Here is a 15752-nt window from a genome sequence, read left to right as displayed (position 1 = left end):
GAACAGTATATTTTCTGAAAATAAATCATACTAATGCATGTACTCTAGCTATGCCCGGAAGTTTTTTTCTGTGGAAGAAAATGGGACTGGAGAAGATGTACTAGATGAAAGCAATACATAGATTTTTGCTGTGGTAATGAACGTCATCTGTCGGGGCTCAGGGTTGCTAGACCTTGGGAAATGGTGGTGTAAAATATGAATTTTTGACACAAGAGATGGCTCTTTAGGTGTCCCTGGCAGCTGTTACAGAAAAATCTTGTTCCATCAGATAGCTGAGCAGGAACGGTCTGACCCAAAGGGTGCTCTAATGAAAGCCTGAATTTTCAGTTATGCTCAGGGCCTCTGGCACTTTAACTTCCCTTTACCTTCCAGTGTGAACCAGTCTTTGGGGAACTATGAATCAGATCTAAGCTGTTTATAAGTTGTGAAGTAAACAAACATTAGAAGCCAGAAATCTGCGAGAGACAGGTTTACTGAAGAATGTAAAAATTGGAAATCTGAAACACTGCTTGCTGTGCTGATTTAAACATCCTTGGGCTGGCAGAAGGACTGACAACCAGATTTTATGGTTACGTGGAAGCAATCCTATTGCCAGGCTAAAAAACTTATTTGGAGCAGCTAGAAATCGTATATGGGAAGAGACTGGAAATCTTCCCAAGGTAATGTGAGAAAAGGTAAATTATATGAAAGGCAGAGCTTTATATTTCCATTTAAAGATCATACGAATGGTGCTGAATGACCAAGTCTGGCAGCAGCAATGTGTTTTTAGTAGTGAAGCATGAAAAGAAATGCTATTGCACCTCCGAATCCCCAAAGCAGTCTTACATCTGAATTTTGGGTGTGAGATGGTTGCATTAAAGGGTGCCTTAGTCGCAAAGCATAAGTCTCAAACATCTGGCAATTACGATGGTATTTCTTGTAATGCGGACACGTACCCATTAGAGTTGGATCATACATTTACATCAGTAACAAATCTTGACACATCAGTGTGTCTTGTCCTGGCTGGCCAGAGGCTCACTTGGACCCTTTGATGATCAAAATCATCACACACATCAATTCAAGTGTGACTTTAAACAGGAGTAGAAGAAACAGTATGATATAGAATGAGATAAGATTCTAGTTGTACAATTAACTTCTGCAGCAGCAGCAAATATTTTTTCCTAAAATAAAAAGGTGATATATTAAGAGGTAACAACTTTTTTTCTTCTTTATTCCATAATACAACAGTTCTATTACACTTCAGGAGTGAAACTTTCATACTTCACATGCCCAGATATATAAGTATCCCTGGGTTTAAAATATTCACCTTTTAAAAGGCAGTGAAAGTAGATGCAAAACAGTGAAATTAAACTTCACATTAATACTGACCATGCCACTGGTCATGTTTTTTTGACTTTTAATTTTGACTGGAACCTAGGCTTCCTGCTTTCTAAGAACAGTGTCTAAACCTGGAAGTTTACTTTCCCTGGAAACAAAGGATTTGTTTCCTTTGTTGATTTACACATTTTCTGAAGAAAAAAACATGACCACTTATGCAATGTTTGCTAATCATGTTTCAAAGAATAACATAGGTGTTAATTTTGTACAGAAACTATTCATTTTTCACAATAAGTTTTACCATAGGTGGTGTTTTAAAATGTTTTTGATTTTTATTTTTATGAAATGAAAATGTTCCTGGGGCATGTAAGTACTGTATTATTTTCACTAACTGGAGGACTCCCAGTCCAAACAGAAGATTAGCCAAACACTTTTGGGATAAAAACCCAAAAAAAAAAACCACAACTCTTCTCAGTGAGGGTGACAGAGCACTGGAACAGGCTGCCCAGAGAGGTTGTGGAGTCTCCTTCACTGGAGACATTCAAAACCCGCCTGGATGCCTTCCTGTGTAACCTCATCTAGGTGTTCCTGCTCCGGCAGGGGGATTGGACTAGATGATCTTTTGAGATCCCTTCCAATCCCTAACGTTCTGTGACTCTGTAACTCTATGGAATTATTCACAATGAACATTTTTAGGCAGTATTTTTGTGAACATAATTTTCTTTCATTGGATAAAAACAGGAGGGAATTAGGAGATTGTAAATAGAGGCAAACACAGATTTTTAGTATGAGCAATTGAACAAATGTTAGTCAACATGCTTGTTAACCCATCTGAAGTGGAAATGTATATATTTAGATCAAACTTGAGAACAAATGTTAATTTAAAGTTGCACTGAATTCTGGAAGCTCTAAAACATGCTGTTCTCTGCTTCATTTCTTTTCCATGTAGACACCACAACTGTGTAAACAGCATTAGCCAAGCTGAATCTCCCATTCTTTTCTTAAACTGTAAAATACCTTTTTGTAATAATGATTTGCAGTAGTGCTTTGTTCAATTTGTTTCATTGAATATTACACAAAAAACTATTCAGTTCTTAGTAGAAGATAATGTAATTAATTTCTGAATGATTTGTTATTTGAAGACCTCATTTCAATAGATCCTCAAGAGCAAGCATCCAGTCTTTTGGGTTGTTGGGCATTTTTTTTTCTTCTCTAACTCAAAATTATAAGCCAAATAAAATGCATTAGAACCTTAGACAGAAAGTCACCCAGAAGAACCTTAGAAGCCTAATAAGATGCCTTCTCTATTTTGAACTCAAAATTTAAATATAAAAATACAGTAAATATGTTGTCAGTAAGAGTAATTGAAGTGTGTGATACGAAAAGCTGACTGTTCAAGCAACTGAAAGTTATTTAGGCCTTTTGGATTCAGGCCACAAAGCTGAATGCTAATGAAATTCCTTTCCTGTCAACATAACTTGAAGTATCTATTTGGCCCGATTCTTACAGATAAATAAATGCTGGATTTCAGGGTGAGACTTCCTTTAAAGAGAAAAGTGCACTAGTGCTTATAGATATTTACTCCTTCCATAACCTATAGAATACATTGTTATCACCACTGGGCTTTCCTGCTGCAGTTTAACAGGTGGTAAATAGGCAGTGAATGCAATTTCCATGTGTAGCGTGAACAAAACAATGCACATTGATGCAGAGACCTTAAGCACTAACAGAACCCAAAATACAAGTCATTCCGTTCCTGCAGAGACTGTAATCTAAGGCTAGAGAAGGCTAATACTAATATACTTCTCTGTTTTCTACAAGTGTGCACATAAAATGGGATGATTTCTCTGTAAATTTATTCACATGGGTGAATTATTACAAAATCTCAGGGTGAATTATCTGTCTTATTCTGAGAACACCTTTATGGGAAAGTGCCTGACTGTGTTCAGCATTTGTTATTTTTAAGTATTTGGGATTTTTTTGTTGGTTAAACTGGGGGTATAATTTTGAAATTTTATGAACCTGACATCTCTCAGTGTCCTCCTGTCCAGTGCCAGAACAGACCTGTCATGGAATGCCAAGAAGTCTCTGTGTAAGTTCTGCATAGTACGTGTTGAACAAATGTAAATGAGCAATTGAATGATCTAAATTTGCCCAAGCTAATATAGTCTACAAGAATTACAATTACTATACCTTTTTAGCAGAGTAATCCTTTGCTTTCTCAATCCTTACCCTCTCTACAGATTTAATATTCATGTAGCATGTTACTGGTCATTTTAGAACTGACCTACATGAAGGAGAGCACTATTTCATGTGATCTATTTTTGTAACATGTAAAATGAACCCTCAGTCTCCGGGCACACATTCAGAAGTTTAAGGGCTTTAGTAGCTGCTGATCAACTAGCAAGAATGACCTTGAAATCAGAAACTGCTCCTTGCTGCACTATGGGGCAGTGTCTAAGCTGCTCAGGGGCAGCCCAGCAAAGACTGACAGGCAGGGGAGCAGGATCTCCTTGCCACACTTAGATGCCATGAACAACCTGAAAATAACAAGGTACCTGGCACTGTCTTCTGATCGTGGATCAACAAATGTGCTCAAGACAAGATAGCCTCCATGACTGAGAAGAGGCAATAGAAGACACAGTACATTTCTTCAATCATATTCCCAGTGCTAAGAGGAATCAAGGAAATGTAGATGTTGGTGTTACTTTACAGCAGTACTTGTCAATACAGAGCAAAGTTCTTCCCAAAAATAGAAGAATAGAAACAGTGACAGACTGTGCCATGATGAATCTCAGGGGCTTATAACAGCTGAACATTTATTTGATATCTCCTACTGCTTCAAGAAAAAAATGTGATAAACAGTTATCACTGACAGGGAAGAGGTCTGTCAGCTTGGAAAGGTTTCCAAAAATCAGTTATATTCTCCTCAGAATTCACCTCTGTTGCATTTGGTTTGGGATTTTTACCTAAAGAAAAGGTAGACAGATCTGAGGGCAATGTCAGTTCCTGTGCCTGGCAAGCAGTGCCACTCTGCAAGGCACAACAAAGAGGGGTATCCGGGGAACACAGATAAGTTGTGAGGTTTTTTGATTCCTTTCTGTCTCTTGCCTAGTTATCTTGCCCTTCACTTAGGACCCCTGTTCCACATTTCTCCATCAGCCACCAGGACTGGCTATTTCACAGAAGGTCCTGTTCCTTGAATTGTCTGCGAGGAAAATTCTGCTCACTCTCTGCCTACTGCATTTGTCACCCAGAAAATTCAAAATGCATTTGGAAAGTGTTTGTGAAAGGTTTTAACCACCCTGCTAAAACCTTGAGTGTTGCTTTTAAAGACCATCCATTATGGGGAGGAGGCTTCTGACAATGGCCTGGGAACATGAGGCCCAGGCCCACTCCAGCAGCTGGCTCTCCTTCCTGGCACAGCAGCAGGCTGTCACGGCGCTGCTGGCTGAGCGCGGCTCACAGCCACCTCATCCCTCCGTGACGGGGGCACTCAGGAATCCGCTGGAAAAAAGCAGGGTTTTGCTGGAAAATGCTGATTAATCAAAACCGAACCCTTTTCATGGGAAAACATCTCGTTTGACAAACTTCCAAAGAAACAGAGGAACGTTTACACTGGATGTATCCTTCTTTTCTGTCAATGTAGCTAATACCTGATAGGTGACCAAAACTCCTAAGATTTGCTTCTTTGAGGTTTAAGGCTCCATAGGTCCACCTGCAAGGTCTGCTGGTTAGCAAACAGCCTAGAGGGCTGTACTCCTGGGCTCAATTTCATTAATTTTGTGGTAGTATAAGCATTCCTTTTAAAAAACAGACTTCAATCATGGAAAATATTTTAAAATTACTTTTCAACATAAAAGTATTTTCAGTAGAAAAGGAATTCTAGTTTATATTTGTCTTCGCTTCGTGGGAAGCTAACCTTTCTATACTTCTTCGTTTCAATTACAGGTTCACAAATCCTTTGAGACTATTGTCTCACTCCTGTTTTCGCTTGATGCTAATGGTTAAGTAGGTTAGTCAAAACTAGCTGTGTGTGCTAGAGACATACTTACTTCTCAAATTCTACCTAAATTCTCAAAAATGGCCTCCAATTAAAATGTGGAGTCCATTAATTTATTGCAGTTCACTGTCAGTATTATGCTGTCCATAGCCAATTTTTATCCTCAGAATATATAGTTATAGGTTTTCTATAAGATAGCTGATACAGTAAAAGCAATCACTTCAGTAAAATCAACTGCTTCCACCATTCACACAGCCATGATGGTAATCACATACAACCATGTCAAGAAAAATGAAAGCTAAATGAAGGGCTGGTCAAATATGTGACTTTAAGTCATAAGCATACAATGTTCAGTGCTACCTTTTATGAAAGGACAACTGGAAATAAACATTTCTGTGGGGAAAATGTACTTTTGGATAATGCACAGATTAAAATGTTCAGTATCTAAGCCATAAATTAATATTGAATAGCATTGTTGTTATAAACTGAAAAGAGAACCATAAGAATCAAATTAATCCACTCACACAACAGCATTTTTTTCATTTTCTATTTACATTTATTTTTCACAGGTAATGCTGCAATACATGTGTCATGTGCTGCAGTGTATTAGAAACTGGGTATAACTAAAAACCAAGGAACTTCTTAAAAATGGCAAAGCCTAGATTCTGCAAATGTTAGAGAAGGAAACTGCTCATATGTAGGTGAAACCATTGTGGGATGTGGATTTTGTTTCGTTTCTCTTCACCTTTTAGTTGTCATGTCTGCTAGGTATAAAAACAGGATTGATTGAGAGCTTTTGTATGGTGCATATCTGTAAAACAAATTTACTTGGTGTATTTTTTGTGTTACCTTTTCTTCAGAAAGTGATATATCTGTGAGCATATTCTTGTTTCTTATATGATATCCTTCAAAAAATCACTGGCTGTGGACAGAACACCTCTCTTAAATCTTTATTTTGATGTTTGTGCAAACTCCTAAAGCATCATTCTTTGCTTTAAGACTCTATACCATACCTCTTAGAACCAGTATTGATAGCAGTATTAGTTCAATATTGTTGTCATAGTTCATGTTATGCTAGTAATGCACTATGCTTTGCACTCACACTGGAAAATATAACACATCAACAGTATTTAGTGTATAAATAAATTTTGTTATGGTATGGATGGAATTTGCACATCTACCACATCACTGGGCAGCACTGGGATGTAGCTCTCGGGAGGACCAAGGGCAACTGATAGAGATTGAATGTAGGTCTGCAGTCAATGGTGCCGACTGCAACATTTTCTCAGCTCTCCCCTTCAAGGCCACAACACAGGCTCCTACCAGAGCTGACCCTGCATGCAGGCAGCCAGCCCCAGGGGTGCTGCACTCAGGGTTCTGGCAGTATCTGTGTTTGCCTTTGGTGATGATGAAGGGAAAAAAGAGCTTTTGCTTTTGGGGCCATCTTGAAAACTGATAACACTGGTGTTACTGTTCTTAGTACTGACTACTAAATTTCTTTATCCCTCAGGAAAATATCTTTCTTGTGAGTTTAACTAAGCTTGTGCTAATATAAATGTAAATTGCCCTCTGGAAGAAGCATCAGGGCAATTTACCTTAATACTAAGGGGGAAAATCATCTTTGATCTCTGACTTACTGTCTTCATTTTTCTGCTTATATTTATGGGATGCATCATTCAGATGAGCATTTGTCATGATTACAGATTCATTTGAGAAATATGTTTTGGCATATCCCAAATATTAACATGGATCTGGTAGTGGTCTTTGAGTCTGAAAGAAAGCTTAGAAAGCAAGTGGTTAAAAAATGTTGAGGAAGTGATGTATGAACCAGTGAAGCTTGAAAGCCACTGAAGTGATGTTTGTTGATAGTTGACAACAGAAATACCAGATACCATATGGAATTTGTGATTTAACTGTTTGTTGGCTATTCCTGTATCAGAGGAGTTCCCACCTTTCTCTGATGCCTGTGATGCTGCACAGCTTTTCAGATCCTTCCTTTTCCTCCCAGCACTCCCAGCTATAACTATGCACCAAACATGGATAAGCACTGGATCATGCAGTACACGGGGCCCATGCTGCCTATCCACATGGAGTTCACAAACGTCTTGCAGCGCAAGAGACTTCAGACCCTGATGTCAGTTGATGACTCTATGGAAAGAGTGAGTTCAAGACTCTACTGTGAATACAATCTTATTAGCTGGTATGAACATTAATTCCTTCTTTACCTTCACCAACCACAGCCTGGGGAAAGCCCTTGGTCTACAAAGAATTACTCCACATATCCCCAGTAGAAATTCATTCTGGTTCTCTGCAAGATAGTATCAAGCTCCTCACTTGCTTCTTTTAATTGCTAGGTGAATAAACTGATGATTTTTTTTAAAGGGAAATGTCACTGGGTATAATACAAAGCCTGGTATTAACAGAAGATACATCACCTGCATGTCCACATGGATAGACACAGGTGCACACATGACAACTTCTATTCATTTCACACACCCCCTTCACAGTTCATCCTTCAGCTGAAATCTGGGAATTGACAAATCACAGCAACTCAGGTGTCAGTCTGCTAATGTTTGCAGAGGTTAGGCAATGCAGTGTACAGCTAATTATAGGTAATGTGATACATGAACTATTAGGTGTACTTTGCAAGACTTTTTTTTTTCCAAAATCATGCACCATGACCAAAGATCTTCCCCCAGAGAGATTTCTTTAAACTTTAATAAAAATTTACAGCCTTTTCTCAAGCTCACAACTGTAACTAATGAGAAAGTTGTAGACTAACACAGTAAATCTGAGTACCATTTGCCATAAGGCTGTGGCAGGCTTTTTTCCCAAGCTGTGTTTGAGTACACAATGACTTTTAGACATACTAATGCAGCTACACTAGCAGTACCATATTATGATATTCTGATTTTCTGGACCTGTTTAATTTTGTCCCCTGTCAAATGTGAAATTGAACTTGAAGTTGATTTTTTTAGCAGCACAGTAAATACAGGACACAAAAATGTCGATCCCCAGAATGTCTATTTCAACAACCCCATCAATGTCATGTTTGGTTTCATGAATTTAAGTGAGTAAAGTGATGGTTATACATGATGGTTATGCACAAAACATGTTTTACTACTTTTAATTCAGAGGTTTTCCTATGCTGTGTTGCAGTTATACCAAATGCTTGCAGAGTTGGGAGAACTGGAGAATACCTACATTATTTACACTGCTGACCATGGTTACCATATCGGACAGTTCGGACTGGTCAAGGGGAAGTCAATGCCATATGACTTTGATATTCGAGTTCCTTTCTTTATTCGTGGTCCAAGTGTAGAGCCAGGATCAGTGTACGTTCTCTTATGTCTCTAGCACAGCTGTTGAATCTAATGTAAAATATTTCTAAGGGCATGTAATTATCACTCTGTCTAGTTTAATTTCATAAAGGATACCCTATTATTACAGAGCAATAACTCCTAAAAAGAGGCACGTATTTAATTTTGCATATTATTAACAAGTTACAATGCAGATGAGAAAATTGCATAATGTGTACTCCTCTAGATTTAGGCTTTGGGGTTTGCTTTTGGAAAGTAGGTTCTTTACTGTTCACCTGATTTAGCAGGATGGTTGGCTCATGGCCTCATCAATGAGATAAGAGTAATGTGGCTGCTGCACCTCCTTGTTTTATTGTGCTTAGCTTTTTCTTTGTAGTGGCAGCGTGCAGTACTGGCTTGTTGTTCTCAGAATTGTAGCCTTCAAAGGGGATTTTCTAAATCTAGTACTTCTGTAGAGCTTTACAACTTCAAAGCCCTGATAAACATTAATTACCATTCTATTTCCAAGAGAATGTGAAGTCTTATGTATTGAACACAACAACTATGACCTTTTCTGTTGATTTGCAGAGTGGCTCAGATAGTTCTGAATATTGATCTTGCTCCAACAATTCTGGATATAGCAGGGCTTGACACGCCTCCAGATATGGATGGCAAATCTGTCCTAAAACTTCTGGACTTGGAGAGACCAGGAAACAGGTGGGTCCTGGCATCTTTTTTTTTTAATCAGTTCAGAAGTAAACACCTGAGTAAATCAACAACTGAGTGGAAAAAAAGATTCTGTGAAAATGAGCTGTGTCATGTCAATGACCACAGCTTTCACATTTGAAGAGTCTCTTAAACAGTACATATATAAAATTGCAGGTATATATAAGTAGAGACATGTTTCTTCAAAAATAGTTAATGCTAGCACTGTTATACATAGGTGCCAGCAGTAAATATTATTATTTTGCTTTCAGGTTTCGAACAAACAAGAAGACCAAAATTTGGCGTGACACATTTCTGGTGGAAAGAGGGTAATTATTAGGGGTGAGAGAGTTCTGGGAGAGCCTGCCTGCTGGGAACACTCTCCTATACATGTTTTCCTTTCTGCTCCCTCCTCTTCCTTTTTATGGTCAGCAAAATAGTAAATTTTGCAAGCAAACTTACAGGCCTGACTTGTTTCCTAGTTTCCCACCGCTGGCTTTGCTGTGCTCCCAGATCGCTACCTCTGAAGCAGTTTAAAAGCATGCTTTTCTGGTGACTCTCCTAGCCTGTACCTGCTCTTTCTCTAACATTGTACTTGAGACCACTTATGTCATCATCTGACTCATTTTCTTTCCAAATCTCTTTTTCAAATCCAGCTGTGCAGAATCTTCTTATTAACCAATTTTTCATTTTCCATCACGTATTGGAAGCATTCATTTTTGTTCTAGCTAAGAAAAGACTTTTGTGTAAATGAGACTTATGACTATAACTACTCCTTTTCCCACCGATACTTCTTTACACCCTCCTCACCTTTTCTCTGGGTAAAAATTTTACAGCAATTTCCTTGTGGCACTTTATGCCTTTACAGGTTATGGAAATCTTGTGTGATGTAATACAAACCAGTGCATATAAGACACATTGTAATATATAAAAAATAGCCAAGCTAGTGCTGAATGAGTATGGAAGTCCTGTAGTCTCTTCAGGTGGACTTTTCAGCCAGGCGAGTACTGCTTCAGCGTGTTTTGCTTTGTGAAAGAACATACATTTATGTATGAATGGTGGTGAACTGTATCAGTTAGACATATTTCAGCAGCCTTTATTTCTCTTTGAGTAATTTCCAGCAAATCACCTGAACCTTTTTTTCCACTACATGACCTACATTGAAGGTCAGTAACAAAAATGTGAGGATTTTTTTCCCCTGAGAAGACATTAAATCTTCACGTATCTTTGCTTTTCCAGTCTTGAGAGTTTAGAAGAATGTATCTAAAATGTTCAACTTTATTTTTTAAAGCAAATTTCTACGTAAGAAGGAGGAACCCAACAAAAACACTCAGCAGTCTAATCAGCTACCAAAATATGAGAGAGTAAAAGAGTTATGCCAACAAGCAAGATACCAGACAGCCTGTGAACAACCAGGACAGGTAAGCCACAAATAATTGCAGTCTTCTGTGTGTCACAGGAAAATACCTATTTTTCACTATGAGGCAAAAGAATTTGAAGAATATGTCATTTGGACTATTGTTCTGAATATCTTCACAGCAAAGAAAACCAGACATAAGCTGCTTTAAGCACTGGTCCAATTTAAGGCGTTGGTAAAACTCCCATGCTGAAATATAAAATCGGATGACTACCTTTTTTATATTCAGTGTATTGCTAAATATGCAAGATAATTCAATGATAAAAATAAATAAGGGAGAGAACCTTTCTGAGCAGCGAAAGCTTGTACTAAGTGGTCTGATTCAGAATTGCTGAAACAAACTTCTTAGTCCTATGGTTGCACATGATTTCATTTGCTGTGATAAACAACAGGACAACACACTTGGTAATTAGCATGCTTTATTATTTATTGAAGCACCTTTAACAGAAGGGTCCCTTTTCTCAGAAACGCTTGCTGTTTAAGGTCACTGTAAGGAATCGGACAGTAATACCCGTATTCAAGTGTTACTTTTTCTTCTCATAGCCTTAATGATTTCTGTATAATGCCTGACTCTGATACAAAGGTGTAATTGCCTGCTCACAAAAACAGAAGTTACTGCACCCCTGACTAACATGCTTACACCTGCAGTTGTCCCCTCACAGAGAGGGAGCTAAATTAAGAAAAAGTGAGTCTCTCTTCCAAATTGTCTTCAATCCATTGTGAATTAATGCTACACTTACAGTAAAATATGAAGATGAATTTACTGGGGAAGGGAGCTGTACACCTTCCCATGGACATCACCTCCAACCAGGCACAGACTGGAGGCCTCAGGCAGCAGCTTGCACCTGCCCCGCCGTCCTCCCGCTCCGTCCCTGTCCCCACACACCACCCAGGAGGAGTGTGAGGCGATTTCTGCCAGGCAGGCGCTTGCGCCTTTCCCTCAGATGTTTGCTCTGACCACTGCAGGCAGCCGTAGGCCTGGCGCTGAAATATCGGTAAACTGTTTTGAACGGGGGCATAAAGCCTTCACTGTGCTCCGCTCCCATCTGCAGCCACCCATGGTGCTTCGCCCAGGGCAGGTAGAGCTTTGCACAGCAAACCAGGGGGTGAGAGCTCGCTCACTTAGAGAAATGGCCTGTCCCTCCCTTTCCCCTTCTCGTTCATTAGAGCGTAGCATTGCAGTAAATCTCAGTTAATCCCAGATTGAACTAGAATATGTTTTAGCTGGCACATCCTCGGTCAGGTCCTCTGCCACAGCTCTCACCTCACACATGCTCCTTAAACGTAGCCACTTTTGAAGGGATATACACAATATCACAGTCTCACCCAAGGGCAAAGTTTTCGGGAGTTCAAACACTGCCATTGTAAACAGAGATTAAAATTGAAAAACTGAACATTTTTATAAAAACTAAAGGAGATCAGTGGAGTCATTTAGACTGTTAGACGCTAAAATGTTTGGTTTTAAAATATCAAAATATTTTCTTTGCAATTATTTCTTATATTTATTACCTCTTATGCCAAAATCCAGGTTTGGAATAACTTTACTTTTCCACATGTGAATAGAAAAGGTTAAGTGTCCTGACCAGATATCACACCTGAAGCAGTGGGAAACACTGCTCATAGCCCTGTTCTCAGCCCACTGTGATAGATTTGTCTTTCCATCCTATATCGGTGAATCCCATTTGATCAAAGGGTGGAGGGAGAAGGCCTTGAGCCAGCAAACAGCTTATGGGAGTGATGCCATTTTACAGTGGCTTTTCCACCTACAAACTCCCATTGCGGTCCTTTAAATGCAGAAGAGGTGTCAGCTTCACAGAGCCCAGCACCTATCCCTCATGGCTGAAGGAAGGACAGGGCTGAACTGTCCTTTTAAAGAACAATTTTAAAGAACAATTTAAAGAACAATTTTCAGACCTAGCTATTGGTATACCTAAGTTATCTTCTTAAAGAGAGACCAAAGTTATCCCTGATACTTCTAACATCCCGAAAGCTTCTTGTGGGAATGTCCAACTTAAATGTGCCTAGAGGAACCTCCCATCCGACAGAGCAAGGGCAGTTTCTCTCTCGAAGAGGGGCTACATGTGATGCTCACAGGGAAGTCATGGTAGAAGAGGAAGGGTGTGAATTTAAAGAGCAACATTGGAAATAACATGAACATCAGAGAGACACTGCAGTGTGAAATAAGTGTCCACAGGATTTTTTCTATGTAGAAAAGTTCTTAAAGAAAATTAAAAGTTAATAGACCAAGTCGTTTTACATTAGCTCAGATGGTTTCCAATGTGCAATATGAGGCATCATAGTTTAATATGAAATTCCTCCAACAGATGTCCCCTAATTGTTCTGCACCTCTTAGACGAGAGAAAGAAGAATTATTATTATGTGGGTCTTAACTTTATCTTTTGAGATAAGGGTCTTTAATTTAATTTCCATGGTGCATATATCAAAAACCAAAATCTTCATTTTAATTATGATGGTTTATAATACTTTCTACATTTACTCTAACATGTTGCAGTTAACATCACTTAAATTAAAATCGCCTTCACAGAATGAGTGATTGCTGACAGGTTTTTAAATAATGAAATTACTGGTCTGTGGGAAATTGCTGCTAAATGTCTGGAACTAAGAATAAGCATTTGGTGAATTAATACACCAGTGTACTGTCTAGTACACTTAGAGCTTGTTCTTCATTTTAATTTACTTTAGTCAATATCCAGTTCATTTGAAATGGAGAACACAACTGGGAGTTGAAAAAGAAGAAAATTTGTTTTTCCTGTATTAAAATGAGGTGTGAACCTGAGACCCGCTAGTTCCAAAATCTCCAAGGATGTGGTACGCAAGAAAATAACTGCTTCAGCTTATTTTCTATTTAATAAGTAACGTCTAAATAATAAAAAAAAGGACCTGGCATAGTAAAGACACTTTTTAAATTAAAATTGTCAAAATTTCATCTTTTTTCCTATGCCAAATGTCTATCCAAAAGTAGGTAAACATAAAAAATGGGGAAATGAAAGAAAATGTTAAACCTCTGCATCATATCTATAATCATTCCATAATTTTTTAAGTTCTAAATGAATGTTTAACAAAAAGAGATAGGAAATCTATATCATAGGTTACATTTAGTTGCAAATCAACAAGTCTTATGGATTACAGAAAAAAAAAGAAAAGTTTTGTTTCATTAAGAAAAAATAGATATAAAATGCATATGCAAAATTAAGGTAAATTACTTTCACCATGATCTTTTTAAATTTAAATTATGTTATTATATTACACCATTGACAGATTGCTTCATTTCCATTGTAGAGCATGCTCACCTTGCTATTTTTTTGTAATCCCTTTTATAGGAGGACAGTTTCCAAAAGTTCACTTGCCTCCTTGAGAACATATCAGAAATGAGATGTGCACAACTGCATGGTTACATTAACTGTTATGTGCAATCAGTCATTAACTGGAGTCAGTGGTGAGCCCTTGCGGAGGAGAGGACCATGCCTGCTGAGCTGCATTAGCAAGAGCAGAGCTAACGGGTCATGGGAAGCGAGTACTCGCCCCTCCTTGGTGCTCGCATTTGGGTTGCGACTTCAATTAGCAGAGGGGCTTTGGTTTGCTGGAGCAGGTCCAGTGGAGGACCCCAGAGATGGCCAGGAAGGACTGAGGAGGGGCAGAGGTTTGTTTAGTCAGGAGAAGAGGGAATCTAATTGCTTCTCTCAAAAAATAGCGGCTAATTAGGGAGACGACAGATGCAGGCAGTTCTTGGAGGTGCACAGCAAAAGGCCTATAAGAAACAGACGAGTTGCAGCAAGGGAAGGTCTGACTAGGTGTGTGGAAGTAAATATGTGAGTAAATGTAAGAGTGATTAAGCACTGAAGCCCACAGAGGCTGTGGAAGGTCCATCCAGGGATGCTTGCAAAACTTATTTATGTTCCTACTTTGAGGAGGAGGTTGGGCTAAATGACTTCCTGAGGCTCCTTCAAGTGATTGCACGTGCTTTTTTTCTTATTTAGTAATGGCACTTGAGGATTTCATGTTTTATTCCTCCTCCTCAGCTTCATAACTTGGGAAGTGCTGTTAATTTTGCCCATTTTGTAAGTGAGTTATGGGTCACCTGCCCATATAATATTTGGATACAGAGCTCCCACCCTGACCCAGCTGTTGACCTGTGTTCACTCACAGCACAGCCGGTCCCACTGCAGCCAGGCGAGGTTCACTCCCCCTGCAAAGGGAGCAGCAGCGGGGTGAGCTCTCTGCTCAGCTCTGGGACTTGGGGTGGGGTAGAAGTTTCCTTTGCAGTCCCTCCTCCACATCCCAGAGAGCGCTGCAAGAAGTTAGAATGGGAACCAGAGGCCTCCTTCATAGTTTATATGCCAAATTTGTCACCGGAATATGTAGTGTAACTTACTGAGGTCACCTGATTGAGCCCAGTTGGTTTAGTAGTGACTATTGACTGATTTTACCACTTAAATGTTTTGCAGATTTTTTTTTACATTTCATTGATATATATTTCCCCTCTCAGCTTTACTGTAATAAGGTACAGAGTATAGAAATATCTATTCATCTGCAACACTGCTACCCCTAGTGTTGTTTTAAAATGGGAAAAATCGGTGCGAACTTTTAACTAAAACTTTGTTAATTTTCCAATAGAGCAGAAATAATAGCATGGGAACAAATGTTTCTCTGGATTAATACAACCTTATTATGACACAACCTCCTCTCAGATTTCCTCTGTAATAACCAGAGATTAAAATATGTTAGTTCAGGAGGTTTAGAGGCAAGCTGCTCTTAAATCCTCTGACAGGTTATTTTTGTTGAACTCACTCCATCGTCTCACCCATGAAATTTTTCTGGATACTTAGCAGATATCAAATAAAAGCATGTTAACTGTGTTTTCACTTATACTTTTTATTTCTCTTCTCTCTTACCTAAATGTGCCATTAATGCGTTGAGTTAATTCATAACTATTTGTTGTTTTTCTTTCCACTAGTCTGAGTCATAGGAAGTTTCATGAGGCATAATTTTG

General features: G+C 38.8%; 1 protein-coding gene across 1 annotated transcript in view; it reads left to right on the top strand.

Annotated features, from left to right (window-relative positions):
- SULF1 (sulfatase 1) overlaps nucleotides 1-15752 on the top strand; it is a 66366-nt gene that overhangs the window by 24199 nt on the left and 26415 nt on the right. Inside the window, exons 6-10 of the mRNA XM_010179657.1 lie at nucleotides 7329-7479; nucleotides 8480-8655; nucleotides 9208-9336; nucleotides 9597-9653; nucleotides 10616-10745. Coding sequence (XP_010177959.1) covers nucleotides 7329-7479; nucleotides 8480-8655; nucleotides 9208-9336; nucleotides 9597-9653; nucleotides 10616-10745 — 643 coding nt within the window. The remainder of the gene's footprint in view (nucleotides 1-7328; nucleotides 7480-8479; nucleotides 8656-9207; nucleotides 9337-9596; nucleotides 9654-10615; nucleotides 10746-15752) is intronic.

This window comes from Mesitornis unicolor, unplaced genomic scaffold (genome assembly GCF_000695765.1).
Source record: "Mesitornis unicolor isolate BGI_N332 unplaced genomic scaffold, ASM69576v1 scaffold200, whole genome shotgun sequence".
In the NCBI taxonomy this organism is placed as follows: Eukaryota; Metazoa; Chordata; class Aves; order Mesitornithiformes; family Mesitornithidae; genus Mesitornis; species Mesitornis unicolor.
Note: the sequence above shows the minus strand (reverse complement) of the source record. Positions and strands in the feature narration are given on the sequence as shown.